The 14850-nt window shown below is 43.4% G+C and overlaps 2 protein-coding genes across 3 annotated transcripts in view; one reads left to right on the top strand and one right to left on the bottom strand.

The window, feature by feature from the left end:
- Positions 1-3390, bottom strand: part of LOC127474753 (sterile alpha motif domain-containing protein 1-like) — a 32654-nt gene extending 29264 nt beyond the window's left edge. Inside the window, exon 1 of the mRNA XM_051795978.1 lies at positions 2815-3390. Coding sequence (XP_051651938.1) covers positions 2815-3390 — 576 coding nt within the window. The remainder of the gene's footprint in view (positions 1-2814) is intronic.
- The window catches only part of RAP1B (RAP1B, member of RAS oncogene family), a 31150-nt gene continuing 19343 nt past the window's right edge, over positions 3044-14850 (top strand). The window contains exon 1 of one of the 2 annotated variants that reach the window (XM_051795861.1): positions 3044-3192. The gene's annotated coding sequence lies outside the window, so the exon portion shown is untranslated. The remainder of the gene's footprint in view (positions 3193-14850) is intronic. The other variant, XM_051795862.1, reaches the window with a different exon arrangement.

Below are 14850 nucleotides of genomic sequence, written 5' to 3'. Positions count from 1 at the left end.
AGTTTTCTTTTGTGCTTCATGATCCAAAGCACATTCTGATCTAGTAAGCATTCTCTTGCTGGAACAACCAAGTCTCCGAGCTAAAAATCAACCCCTTTCAACCCACTCACCTTAAAAGACAAGAACTTTGCTGCTTCTCTGAAACCAAATCATCCTCCTAGGCTGACCAAATGACATGTGGCTCCCTTTGGGACAAATTTCTAGAAAAATTCACAGCTAGTTGGCATGCAGTCAGCACAATATTCCCTGGCACCTCATACCCATTTAACTTCAGAGTCTTCTGGCACAAGCCAGCTCTGCATTCTGTCCCAGAGGTGGCTGTATTTCAGCAGTAATGAAACTGCAATACATATAGTGCCACATTATTCACTCTGACACCCATGCAGCCCCAGTGAAAACAATGCAGGTAAAGTTAGAAAAATTACATGAAGGTGACCAAAAGCAGCCCTGCCAAGTTTTTATTAAAGAATCATTTTAAAAAAATATTACTTTGTTTTCCCCAAATAATCTATCAACCCCCACCTTACTCCCCCACTAATTCCACAGAACTTTTTAACAAGTTTTGTCAGTATTTTCCTCCTCATCTTCCATCAGAGGGAATCTTCTCTGTTCCCTTGTTCCTCACAAGAGCCACGATATTATCAGACAACTCACTGTGTTAATGATGAGCAGGCTGAATTACCTCCAGCTAAACACTGGTCATTGAAATAAGAGGTTTTTAAAGTACAGGCGGACAACTGGTAAATTGGGAGACAGAAGTTACAGCGCAAAGGACAAGGGCTACAGTGCTTTGAAAGTCTCTGATGTAAAAGTTTATGGGCATAAGAAGGTCTTTTCTGGTTTTTGTTCAGTAAGCAGGTGGTTGAGTATTTGATGTCCTTCTTTTAAAAATTCCAGCTCAATGCTGGGCACAGGCAGGCCCACTAAGACAGGCTGGTGCATCTGTGTTGTTGCTACTCAACACAACAGCACCGTGGCCGTATCTCCCCCATTTCACCCGTATCCCTGGTTCTCTGCAGAGTTGCTCTGTCATAGAGGCACCTCCACACTTGCTCAGCTGCTCGAGTGACCGTCACTGATTAGGCACATCAGAAACTCTTAGCAAGCTGAGCAGAACAAGCCCTGTAAAGTACTGGATGAGTATGCTTAACAAGCACACCAATTGCTATTTGCCAGTCACACTGATATGAGTAAAGCTGGTTTAAGAATTGTGCTGAGGATTAGCTAGATGATTCACAGGAAAATCCAAAATTAAGGGCCCAATTTACATTCAACGTATGTGGCTGAGAGAGTTGGGAAAAGGCAACACTCGGCCTCTTGCTTAGAATGGATCCTAATTGCCTATTTCTTCTAGTTACAGTAAGCAATCTCCAAGCATGTCTATATTAAGCAAAACATATGTGTATACACATGGATACACACTTCATTGAAAATACTACATTCCAGATACCCCTGTATGAAACTCAGAATGCCAAGATCTGCTCACGGGAGATTTACTCAGACTCCCAAAGGCCCCTTCCTGTTTTCTCACTGTATAGCAAAGAAGAGGATTTGCCCCAGTGCCTATAAAACAGAACAATTAAAGGCACACTGTAAAATATTATTACGTCAACGACATACATCTGTTCCCGGAACACTGCTAGTTATTTGTGACTAACCTAGTTCACTGAAGAAAGTTGTGAGAGCAGAGGATATATTTTTCTTTGTTCTTTTCCCCTGAATATTTCTGGGTGCTGATAATAATATCTACTGACAGAAAAGACTAAGGACACAAAGGTTTTTTTATCTGGTGAGTAAACATGCTACCCAGCTAATAATAGCATGAGACGATTTTACAATTTTTACTTGAGAAGCTGTATTTTATCTATTTTGACATCTCTCATTAATGATTTTTGCCCTGCATAGGATCCTCCGCTGAGAAAGGACTGGTTTCTATGGACTTTATTTCTCACAACCAGAGCGCTCTTGCATTATCCGTCATTTACAGGGATTCATTATCGAAGTACTGCACAAGGGTTTAAGCCGTAAAACACCAAGAGATTTGTCTGGACTTTGGAAGAGATTTTATGACGTTCGAGATTTGGGAGCAACACTGTAAAAGAAAAATATTTTTTAAATGCGTCACTTTCTGGATGCCTTGAATCTGGATGAAGCTACCCCTACCAAGGGCAGCTCATTTCAGCGTTTCAGCTCATTTCGGTCATTCTTTGACTGTGCTCTGAGCTCCAGCGTCTCCCACACAGTCACTGGAAGCTGCATGGTCTCTCTTTCCTATCTCTGCCCTACAGAGAGCGTGTGCTTCCTCTACACCCACTCTCCTTGCCAGAAGCCTCACTGCAACTTCCTGTCAGTTTTACACACTCTGCCGCGGACTTCCTCTGAGCACAAGTTTTATCTGAACGTACCACGTTAACTATTTGCTTACTGTTTCCTAGAAACTTAAGCGGTCATTTATTTTTAACCTTTATCGGCTTAACTCTATGTAACTGGAAAATATTAGTGACACTCCGGGGGGAAAAAAAGAGCGACTTGCATTATTTAGGACTGAAATAAGAGAAAGGCTAGGAAATACCATAATTATTTGCAGGCAATGGGCATCCTGCTTTGTATCAGCAAGGCTAATGATAGGCTGTTCACATCCAGAGGCGTAATGATCCACATAAATCCAGCAGTATGTGGCATTTCGGAAACACCCTTCACCAGTGGATCTCAGCACCCTTTTACAAACGCGAGAAAAACTGCACTGGCATTTGCGCTCGCAGCTCTTTATGTTCTTAATTAACGTAGAGCAACCATAACGTGCTTTAGACGCACCTCTGAGCTGTAACTAACCCACAGCTCCAGGACGAAGAACGCGGGGACACGGGCGATGTCACCACAACTCCACTCGCCCCCCTCACGCCCCGGGGCCTCGCCCCTCGCCCCCTCCTGCGCCGCCACAGGGCCGGGGGCGGGGCGGCCGCGCGCCTGCGCAGGGGGCGGTGCGGCGGGGTCACCCCTCCCTCGCTCCCTCCGCCCGCCCCTCCCTCCGCCCCCGCCGCGCCAGAGCGAGGCTGGGCGTGCGGCGTCACGGCGACGGCCCCGAGCCGCGCCCCGGCACAGGCGGCGAGCGGAGCTCAGCGCAGCGCGGCGCGGCGGGCGCGGCGCAGCGGCATCGGCCGGCGAGGCGGCGGGGAGCGGAGGCGCTGTCCGGTGGGTCGCGGAGGGCAGCGCGGGTGGGCCGGGCCGGGCCGCCGTGGCGGGGAGCGGCGCCGCGCCTCTGGTACAGGTGGCGGGGAGGGGAGGGGAGAGGAAGGGAGGGTTTAGATGGGGTGGGGGCGGCGGCGGTGGCGCTGGGAGGGGGGCGGCGGGGAGCGGCGCTATGAGGGAAGGGGCACCAGCCTGGAACATGGCGGAGGAGGAACCGGGAGCCGCCGCTGCGTCCGGCCTCGGGCACGGGGGGACCCGGCGGGGGTGGGGGTTGCGGGGCGGCGAGGGGCAGCTGCCGCGGCCCGGCCCGGGGCCCGGCCCTGCCGTTCGCCGCCGCCCCCCGCCCGCCGGTCCCCAGAGCAGAAGTTGGAGCGGAAGCGGAAAGTTGTAACCCCGCGGGTCGGGGCCGCGACGTGGGGCCCGGGCGGCCGCGGGGAGGGGCGGGTGACGCCCGGCTCGGCCCTGCCGCGGGCGGGGAAGGGGACGGTCCCCGGCGGCCGCCGGCGTTGTCAGCGGGAAGTCCGAGCCGAGCCCCACCTAGTCCGGCCGCCGGGAGAAGCCGCTCGCTCTTTCCGGCCGGTGTGTGCGGGCGGGGCGGGGGGGTCGGGCCGGGCGGGCAGCCCGCAGGGATTGTGCCGGGGGTGGCCATGGAGCGGGACAAGCGGGCAGCGCCCTGGCCAGCGAGCTTCCCTCTGGCTTATCACAAAATGAAAAGGGGATGACAGGGATGTTTGTCTCGTCTAAGCACCCCACCACCACTCGTGTCAAAGCAAATGGAAGAATTTGACTGACACTTCCTGCGCCAAACCCGTCAGATGGACCTGAGATCCTTGTACCCTTCTGTTCGCGTTTGTGAAGGAGCGGTGGAAGGAAACCAAAGTTTGCGGAGAGGAAAATAAAATCAAATCCAACTGTTTTCGCACTGGCCCCAGATTATAAAAGAGGATAAGAAACCAAGGTTTTCTGCGAAAAAACAACAGTGTGCTCTTACTCCCATTTCCATCTTAAAGGGATGGGTTGTGCTGCTCAGGGTAAAGGAAACAAAAAAAAGAAAGTCTTTTTCTGTACTGTTTCGGGGTATGGTAGTACGGTGAAACAGTTCCAAGAGAGGGGTGTGTCAGAGATGCCCAGCTTGAAAAACACACAGGTCGCGTGTGTGGTTTTTGCATTTACATGTTTTGATTAGTGTAATTTGTAATTTTCAGCACATAACAGCTACATCTTACCCAAGTGTGAGATGTGTAGACAGTGTTTGACCGTAAAGTGTACATTGAAATTACTGTTATAAAAAAGGAGACAAGAAACACTCTTCTTTTTCATTAATTATAATTAAAAGGAAAAAAGCAATTGCATTGCCTTAAAGAGCAGCCATTCAAAAATAAATGTATTTCCCTTTGGAAAGAGTTTCTTTTCACCTCTATGGAAAACTTTAAACATTAGTCAAATTATTACCTTTTGGATGACTTTCCTCTGTATTAAAGTTACAAGCTTTTGTGAGGAAAAAACCAACCAAACTTGCTGCAGTCGAGTATTTTCACTTTCTTTATTCATTGCACCTTTTTTTACTCTCACTGAAAGTGTATCCTGTAGACTTCATTCCAGATAAAAATGAGCTAAGTGAGTAGTGGGGGTTACCTTGTCTGTTCACAATGAAGGCTTTGCAAAAATAAACTTTCTAACTAATTAGATGCAGTGTTTTATTTCCTTGGTACCTTTATGTTTTCAGGCATGCTTCTTGTAGCGGTGTGAACTGCTTCAGTTTTAACTTAGAACTGTAGTGCAAAATTCTGTTACTATCTGTACCCATGTAACTGAGTTTTGAGTTGCACTGTGCAGTGTAAGTGCCATGTATCTTTTCTGCAGCAAAGATGATCATACTTGGAGCACCTGTCTGCCTGGGGGTGAAATAATCTGCAAAACAGAGTTGAAAGACTATAAGTGTAAAACCAGAACTTGTATATAGGGGGACAAGAAACCCCGGTAGTCTTTTTTTTTTTAACTCTCTGTACCTGTGCGTCATGCTTCTATTACTATATGCTTGCACCAGATAAGCTTTCTGAGTGGAATTAAAATTGTGCTATTTTGTTCCAAAGCTCTGCTGTAGGACAGTTCATCAAAAATAAATCTGAAGTGAGCCATGACAGTTCTTTTTGTGCTGTGCCAGTTTTGCACAGTAAAACTGACTGTCTTTTTAATTGAGAGCCTTTCTGGAGCAGAGGCAAACAGATGGGAATCTAGGTGAGGGCCTACAAAAGGAGAAAGAAATTGCTCGTATGGTGAGGAATGAAGTGTGCTGAAGACTCCACTGTAGCTTGTGATCTAACAGTTAGTAAATGTGACAGGGAACTAAAATAAACAGTTGTCCACCTATCATCTGGGATGTGGGAAGTGCAAGAGTCACAGAAGTACTTGAGTACTTGATGCTTACTGCTGTAGTGCCAATCCTGTCATCTGCAGAGCTCTGCTGGCTGCTCGGGGTTAGGTATAGAGAGGTGCTTTTAAGGATAAGAATATCTTAGAGATAAAAACAGGCACTCTCTTGACCTTGGGTGTGTGCTAAGAGGGTAGGTGGATCCTTTATGAATTGGTTGGTCTAAGTAATGCTTAGATGACTTTCAGATACTTTACTGGCATTTGTGTGTTCTTCTGGTTAGGCTCAAGTTGTTGTGAGTTTTAATCAAAATTGCTCTCTTAGTAAACAGATCACTAAGCATACCTTGTGCAACAGAAGTTCATGTTTAGCTTGTGGTTGCAAATGCTGCCATTCCTTTACCTCAGAACAAATCCAAAAGCAGACCGAAGTGCACTGTGTGGTGTCAGTGTGCTGAATCCCTGCTGAGTTGGGGCAGGCTTCTGCTGTGTTCTGTAGCATCTAGGTCAGGTAGAGGGATATTTTAGACAGCCTTCTTGTTCAGAGAGATTAAAGCAGTATCTGCAGTAACTACAACTTTATATTTGAAGGCAAACTTTGTTTTCCTGCTCAGATATCATTAAGACGGTCTGTTTCCATTCTTCTTGCATAGACCAGGGAAAAAAAGTATTTTTGTACTCGAATGCCATTAATAGGAGATTTGTTTTCAAGTTGACTTGAGTTTTCAAAGTTGTTTAACAGGTGACTGTAGTAGAGCTTTAGTATCTCAGAGCATCTAATGTATGGCTTTCTCCTTAGGGCCTGTCAACTGAGTGAGACAGGCGTAGTAGAAGCCATACTTTGATGAAGCTATGGCAGTTTGCTTGTAGTAGGCAAACACTATATGGAGAAAGTCAAAGACTTGTCAGCTGGTACAAACTGTTTCTTCATGGAGCAGTCGAATGAGGTTACCTTCAAAAGCAGCAGTAGGTTCTTTCTTGAAACTCATCTGTGAAACTTTAGAATGCCTAAAGAAACACTGGACAACTAAAAGTGATAAAGGTTTTTTTATTTTTATGTGTCTGCCTATGCATGCTGTTGTGAACTCCTGACAACTGCATGTTCTCTCTTCTAGCAGCAAGGAAAGGGAGGAAGACTGTAAACACCAGGTTAGAAATCTGCCTGTGAAGCAACTTTTGAAATATAAAATGATTTGGGGGCCCTCTAGCTATTCAGGATGCTCTTTTTTCAAGAATAGTGTTTTAACAGTGATTTTTACTACTGAAGCAGTAGAGTGAAAGTCACTATAAGACCCTAGAGGACCATGTGTTGCAGAGTTAAAGGAACTTTGTAGAGGTGAACCAGGAAGAAGAAGAGACATTTGGCAATATCTCGTACACTGTCCCAGTCAGCTCCCCAGTTATTAATCTAAGGAATTGACGTTATTTGAAGTAAATCCCTGCTATGCAGCTACAAAAAGAGACTGCCAATTCAGCCCACATGGTTAGTTCATTCCTGGCCAAGGGAGGAAGGCCAGACCATAGTGCAGGAGTAGGACAGCCTAGCCCTTCTAATGGATCGGTGTTTGCATCCTGTGGCAGACAAGCAGCATCTCATGTTTCTCTCCAGTTTGAGATTCTCTTCAGGAAATCTGTACTTTCTTAGATCACTTGGTATGATTCCTGCAGCTGTTGCAACACAGGAAGATGTGCTAAATCTGAATGACTTGACCGGGTCTTCTGTAAAAAGGATATTGTATGCCACTGTTACTCACTCATGAAATAATTTTCAATGTAACTCTAATTGTAGAGCTGTGAGAAACTTTATGTCATTAAATTTTCAGACAGCATTGAACTGGAACGGGAGAACAGTTTATTTTCATAACTGAGGACAAACTTTAAGCAGGGATCCATAGTTAAAATTCTTTTTCATAGAAAGAGAATGTGCTCTTCGCATCAAGATTTGTTGACATCAAAGTGAATGTTACTCTTACTTGCTTTAATTATAGCACTTATTATTAAGTCAGTTAGTACCTGATTTTGGTAGGTAATCCAGATTAAAGGAAAGGATGCATTTCAACAATATTTCCATTAGTGTGGCTTACTCCATAACTTTTTGAGACATTAGATGGTGAAAACTTTTTCTCAAATGAATTTACTATTTATTGCCCAAATAATGTATGTTGTCTAGCCTTGTCTTCAGTTAATCTGAAATAATTTGTGAACACAGATAGTCCCTGCAACTGTTTTTGTTTCTCTGCATTAGTTGTCTTAGCTTTTGAGGTCTTCTGCTATTTTTTTCCACTCGCAGTCTCTGTTTCTGCAACCTAACCAGTTGTGCTTCACTTTTTTTCTATGTTTGCAGTGGAGTCTGAAGTAAAGTTTCTTAAAAACATGCTTTGTATATCAGGAAGAAGAAAAAAAAAAAAGTATGACCACATCTGTGTTAAAAGTGAACTTCAGATACTTCTGAGTTACCTGTGTGGAGTTCCAGAGGGGAGAGGTACAGGAGACAGAAGGAGGATCCGTGTGTGAGTGACACTTCAACACTACTGAAAAACAAGTGGTTTTGGTAGTTGCACACCAGCTACTTGGATTTTTCTAGAGGTTTCATGTATGGTCAGTATTTTTGGAGATAAATCTAGGAAGCTGAACAGTAGCTGGACTACATCAGAACCCAGACGATAGTGATAGGTAAGTTGTGCAATTGTACAGTCCGTGCTTGCAGTTAATCAAGCTTCTAGAACACCTGGTCTAATACTTCCCCAAAAAGTGATTTGTTAGAAGACTAGAGGAAAGTCGCAAAGTATTTTATTTTTTCTGAATGTGGAGAAGGGTAAACTGGAATGTGGAAAGGAAGTAATATCTTAAATGGAAGTTACCTAAAAATCTTACTTTCTGCAATACAGTATTTAGGACTAGAATTATTTATTTATTTATAAGGTGACATTTACAGTTGAGACTGAGTTGTGAATGCCAGGCTAGATGGGGCCCTGAGCAACCTGATCTAGTGGGTGGTAGCCCTTCCCATGGCCAGTGGAACTACATCATCTTTTAGGTCCCTTCCAATCTAAGCCTTTCAGTGTGTATGGCTGTGTGTCCAGGCTTGCCTGGGGGCAGCCCAACAGCATAGTGTGCACGAACCTCTTTTATTAGTCTTGCAATTTGTTAGATTGTTAGGGGTTGTAAGATGCAGTCAGTAACCCTCCTGTGGTCTTTCACTCTGAAGCTACTTACAAGGTAACATTCTGAAAACTTGATGTACAAGATGACCCATAAACATAGCCTACTTGGCTTCATGTGATTTACTTTTGCATCTAATATTGCTGAAGGATTTTCTTTGGGTAGGGCGAGTGTATAAATTAATATGTCATGCAAAATCTGACTCTTACACTTAACTCTAAATTCTAGAGTTATCCTTATTTGTACTGACTATATAAATATGTATCATACTGTCTTTCTGTGATTCTTCTGACTTGTTTAAAATGGAGATTTGGTGGGCAGTAGACATTCTTTCAGTGTGGTGATTTTACTGCCATTCAGGGAATGGTCCTTTTGTTGTTTGCTGTCTGTTGTTTTTGTTGTTAGAAGCGTACAGAAAATGCAATATCCTTTCATGGGTTTTATGGTGAACAGCATCAGAAATGAGTTCATAGCAAGTGTGAACTCACCTTCAGAATTCTCACAAATATAATACCAATCCAGAGATGAATTTCTAAGGTAGTTTTATATATATATAAACTATATATATAACAAATATATAGTTTGAGATGCCTTGGACTTGTGCTCTTTGTGGGCTGTGAAATGTTGTGTTCAAAAATCCAACCTCAACTGACATTAGTTATTTGAGAATGTGCCATGCTTCTAGAAAGTGCCAAATTGTCATCTTAGGACTTGGTGGAATCTAAGAGACTGTAGTAGTCCTTTGGCATCAGGATGGAACACTGGAAGAGGCAAGAATAACTGACCATCATGCTGGAGGATATCACTTTTCCATTTTTCTGATATATCTTTTTTCACTTAGTAGCAGATTAGATGAGATCTCATGAGAGATGAGACACACTCGCACTTAATCATCATGGGCATTGAGTAAGTTTGGAGGCCATTAGAGAAGTCTGTGATACTATAATAAACAGGTATTCATAACTAATTTTTTAACTGGATGCTTGGTCTTGAAACATTCTTACATTTAGTGTACAATTTTCTACTTGCTTTTTATATCTGAATACTAGAAAGGGAAACAAGCATTTCTGAATTATAGCTGTGTTATACCTGTGCTCATTGTATGTTCTTATTTTATTGTTACCTTTTCACCTTTCTTTATATTTAAGCAAGTCCATGGCTTATATTTTTAATGATCCTCTTTTGTTTTGGTTTGGGTTTTTTCTGATCTCCCTAAACCATTTATTTCAGGAAATGCCCAAAGCTAAGTTGAGGTTCAGCCAGAGATCTCGCATAGAAAACTTAAGTGTGGTAGCTGAAGTTCTGCAAAGACGGAGTAGCTGAAAAGGAGGTTTTACGATTAAGTGCTTTAGGCCACTGTGTGTGCTTGTGTTTGGCATCCTTTTGATCTGTGTGTTGCTTTTCATCAGACTCTGAAGAGTAATCTCAGAAGAAAAGTGCTGTATCAATGTGAGTAGGAATTAGAGTGAGAAATAAGAATATTTCACATGAATCCTGGAATGAAAAGATCAAATAGGTTGTACAGTTTTATTCCTGAAGAACAAAGAGTACTGATGCTACCTCTTCCTTTTCTGCTAGAAATCTGAATCCTGTTTAGCCAGGAAAACAGTGAGGAAGCAACATTAAGTGCATGTTAGTTTGAACTTAGTTTAACTGCAGTAACCAATATTTTGAACAATATGCAGTCTTGCTAACTAGTCCTGGTTCTAGCCAGAGGCACAATCTTAAGATGCAGTTTCCAAAAATGTTTTTCAAAGGCAAATATGACAGCTTGAAAATATTTGTATTTACAAGTAATGCAATTCTTCCATTACTTAATCTTATTGTGAGGATACTTTTTAAATGAAATTTGGTGCTATAAGTTTCACAGAGGAAAACTGAAGCCTCTTTTCCAAGCTAAATGCTGAATCTGCTGTGACAGTAAAAGTGAAAATAAGGAATGTTCCCAGACTTGCCAACAGAAGGCTGAAGTCACAGATCACAAGAACCTAAACAGAGTGTGCATTGGGTAAACTGCAAGCACCCTAAGCAATGTGAAAATAAAAGACTGGTTTCCTGAAGGATAAACTTGCTTCACTGGAACAGTCAATGTAGACTAAAAGGTTATTCCTCTACTTGGGCTTTGCCCAAAATATAGATTGTTTTGAGATGTATGTATTTAACTTGCTGAAGGATATAGTGGTAATGCTTTTTCAAAGGCTGTGGTGATTGTCGTAGCCTGAATAGTTGGTGATTCTTAAAAGACCGGACATGCTGATTTGTATTTAGAAAGTTCTTCCCATCCAAACCTCTAGAGCCAATTTTAAATTTCAGTATACTTTGGACATCTTCTGTTACCTTATCAGTGTGTTTGATTTGTGTTGTGGGTTGACCCTGACTGGACAGCAGGTGCCCACCAAAGCTGCTCTATCACTCCCCTCCTCAACTAGACAAGGGAGAAAAAAATATCACAGAATATGCTGAGTTGGAAGGGATCCTCAAGGATCTTAGAATCCAGCTCTTAGCCCTGCACAGGACCATTCCCAAGAGTCACACCATTTGCCCAAGAGAATCATCCAAATGCTTCTTTAACTCTGCCAGGCTTGGTGCTCTGACCACTTCCTTGGGGAGCCTGTTCCAGCACCCAGCCACCCTCTGGGTGAAGAACCTTTTTCTGATATCCAACCTGAACTTCCTCTGACGCAACTTCAGGCCATTCCCTCGGGTCCTGTCATTGTTCACCACAGTGAAGAGAGCAGTGTCTGCCCCTCCTCTTCCCCTCACAACGAAGTTGTAGACTGCAATGAGGTCTCCCCTCAGTCTCCTCCAGGCTGAACAGACCAAGTGACCTCAGCTGCTCCTCACACAGCTTCCTCTCAAGGCCCTCGAGGGGAAACCATCCTTGTTGCCCTCCTTTGGATGCTTTCTAATATAGTGCAAGACCTGTGCATCAAGTTAAGGACAGGGAGGGATCACTTGCCAGTTATTGTCAAAGGATAAAACAGATTTAGCTTTGGGAAATCAATGTAATTTATTGCCAATCATATCAGAGTAGGATAATGAGAAATAAGACCAAATCTTAAAAACACCTTCCACTCACTCCTCCCTCTTCTGAGGCTTAACTTCACTCCTACATTTTCTACCACCTCTCCCCCAGTGGTGCAGGGGGATGGGGAATCAGGACTACGGTCAGTTCATCACTTGTTGTCTCTGCTGCTGCTGCTTCTTCAGAGGGAGGACTCCTCACACTCTTGCCCTGCTCCAGCATGGGGTCCCTCCCCTGGGAGACAGACCTTCACAAACTTCTTCAACGTGAGTCCCTTCTGGAGGTGCAGTCTTTCTGGAACGGAGTGCTCTAGCACCTGATTTCCATAATGTCACAGCCTCCTTTGAGTATCTGCCTACTCTGGCCTGGAGCGCTCCTGGCTGCAGGTGGATCTCTGCTTCACCGTGGACCTCCATGGGCTGCAGGGAGACAGGTGTCTCACCATGGTCTGCATCATGGGCTTCAGGGGAATCTGCTCTGGCACCTGGAACACCTCCTCCTGCTCCTTCTTCACTGACCTTGGTGTCCGCAGAGTGCAGACATATGCTCTTGCATATTCTTGCTCCTCTCTCTGCTGTTGCTCTTCCCCCAGCAGTTTTTTTCCCCTCTTAAATCTGTTATCCCAGAGGTGCTACCACTGGGACCTTACTGTGGACCTGCAGTAGGTGCATCTTGGAGACATCTGGCATTGGCTGCCAGACATGGGGAATGCTTCTGGTAGCTTCTCACAGAAGCCACCCATTAGCAATGCTGCTACCCAAACCTTGCCATGCAAGCCCAATACAATTTGACTTAAAACAAAGTGAGTCTTAAGGTATGACAGGTTTCTTCAGAAAATGGCAAGCTTTGAAGATGCAGAGGAATCAAAAAGTATGGTCTAAACATGAAATAGAGTGATCTTAAGAAGATTCAAATAGAATCTTGTGGAGACCTGATTAAACAAGTTTAACTCTCATTAATTTAGTAACTCTCTACTAAAGATCTAGTCCATGTAGTAGAAAGGGGTGTGGGGATGACTGTGATTCAAATTCATTTGGTTAAAATTATTCATTTTTTTGTGTAGGTGTCCTCATGTCTATGAGCTCAGGCTTGCAAGTGTGAATTTTTTACCTTTGAGTTTATGCTCCTAACTGTCAGATTTTTCCCCTCTCTTGGAAATTCCTGACCCATTAAATGAGGCTTCTGGAGGGCTAAGATGCATCAGCTGCTCACAAAGCAGATGTGGAGCTATGGCAGTTCACAGCTTTGCATACTAAGATTAGCAGGCATTTGTTTTAGTGTGGATTGTTAGTTTGGGTTTTGGGTTGGGTTTTTTTTGGTGGGGGGGCAGGGGCTCCGGGGTGGGGGATATTTTTAGTGGATGGGCTTTTTGTGGGGTTTAGGTTTTTTGGTTGGTTGGTTTGTGTTTGGTTTGGTTTGGTTTTTTTTAAAATATGCTCTTCTGAAACTTGTGACAATTTAGCAATTGCCTCAGGAACAACCAAGTTGTCTGTGCATCTCCATGTGGGCAGAGGTGTGAAGGTCAACTGCAGTTGTCATCTCCTAGTTAAGGTATGCTTGTGAATTGGACATTGTCTGAGGAGCAAACATCCCTAGGTACAAGATGCTACTGCCTCACTGCCAGAAACAACAGGATGTTCTGCCCAAGTTTCACCCACTTCAGTTAGGCACTTCAGACCTTTTACAAACTCTTGTCCGTCAGTGGATTCAGCTAACGAAGGTAACTGTGAAAAGAGGCAGTTAAGGTTGCACCTTCTCTACTGCAGAGTTTGCAAAACTGTGTGGCAGAAGATGATGGTTGTTGCTGGGTATTGGTGTGTGCCTTTTTCAGCTTACCCTCGGGACAGATGTCTGAGGCTCTAACAAAAGAACTGTTTGTGAAGTTAGATATACTTTGGGTGACTTTGACGTTTGCTGCTCATGTTCAAATACCATGTTTCTATTAGGGAAGTATCGATTGAGAGGTCAAAAAAGACATGAGTTAAAATTACTTGGGACATTGCTGGTATGGTTCATTTGTCATGGAAGAGCTAATTTTATTCCTGTTAATGAATGCTAGTAACGAGTATTCTCAATTTGCATAGAATCAGTGTCTTTTCAACAGATAAAACTCCTAATCTTAATTAAAATGACATATGGGAATTTGTAAGACTGCTCTCAGGCTACCAACCTGATTTGTAATAGAATACTCTAAATTGTACTGTGGGAGGATGGTTGGTATGTAAAGGGCCTACACTAGCTGGTTTTAAATGGCCAGTAACAAAAGATCATATAATGATGGAAATTTCTATATATATCCACCTTAGTAATCTAAACAAACCTGAATTGAAACCAAACCTTTTATAGTGAAGACGTGCAAGATCTGGCATTGCCAGGGGTGTATATGCTGTGTAGGTTATGGAGAAAAATAAACAGGAGTCACAAAAATTCAGGTAATCCTGGAATTTTAGTTGATCTGAGCATTGGCTTATGTGTGTAGAAAGAAACCCAATACAAGGCTTTACTGGTTCAGCAGCCAGTGTCACAATCAAGGTAGAGCTAGGATTGCCAGATGTTAAGCAGATACCACATGGAATTTGAGTCCAGGTCTTGCTTCTGCAAGAGAAATTAAGATCCCTTTTTCCAAAGAAGAGTATCTTAAGCCAACTGGCAAGCTTGTTCTCGAACTAACTTCCAAATTACACAAGTGCATTTTACAGGAGAAGTATCTTGACTCTGAAAACTTGCATGTCTTAGTTGTAGTCCTGCTGATTTGACCTCTTTTTGTAGCTTGAAAGATAAAATTTACTGTAACAATTATGGGGACAAACAAATGCTTATATCTGCCTTTAATCAGAAGTATGCATATCAGGGAAAGCATGTTGTGTATACTATGAAGAGGCAATCCATTGACTTGTACAAGTTTTACAGCTAAATACTGATCCTTCTCTGCAATGATAACCAAATTCATGGCAGTGAATTGCTGGCCCAGTTCTCAGAACTTGCTGTATGGTTGAATACTTAGCTCATGCGTAGCAAGCGGTAATTATGCATTATCGGAATTTAATATACTTGTAGTATTTTTAAAAATTTGAGTTTATTTCTGTTTATTACCTGCCTGGATT

The sequence above is a fragment of the Manacus candei genome, unplaced genomic scaffold (genome assembly GCF_025592945.1).
Source record: "Manacus candei isolate 608988 ecotype Guabito, Panama unplaced genomic scaffold, ASM2559294v1 h1tg000043l, whole genome shotgun sequence".
NCBI lineage: Eukaryota > Metazoa > Chordata > Aves > Passeriformes > Pipridae > Manacus > Manacus candei.
This window is presented reverse-complemented; position numbering and strand designations above follow the sequence as displayed.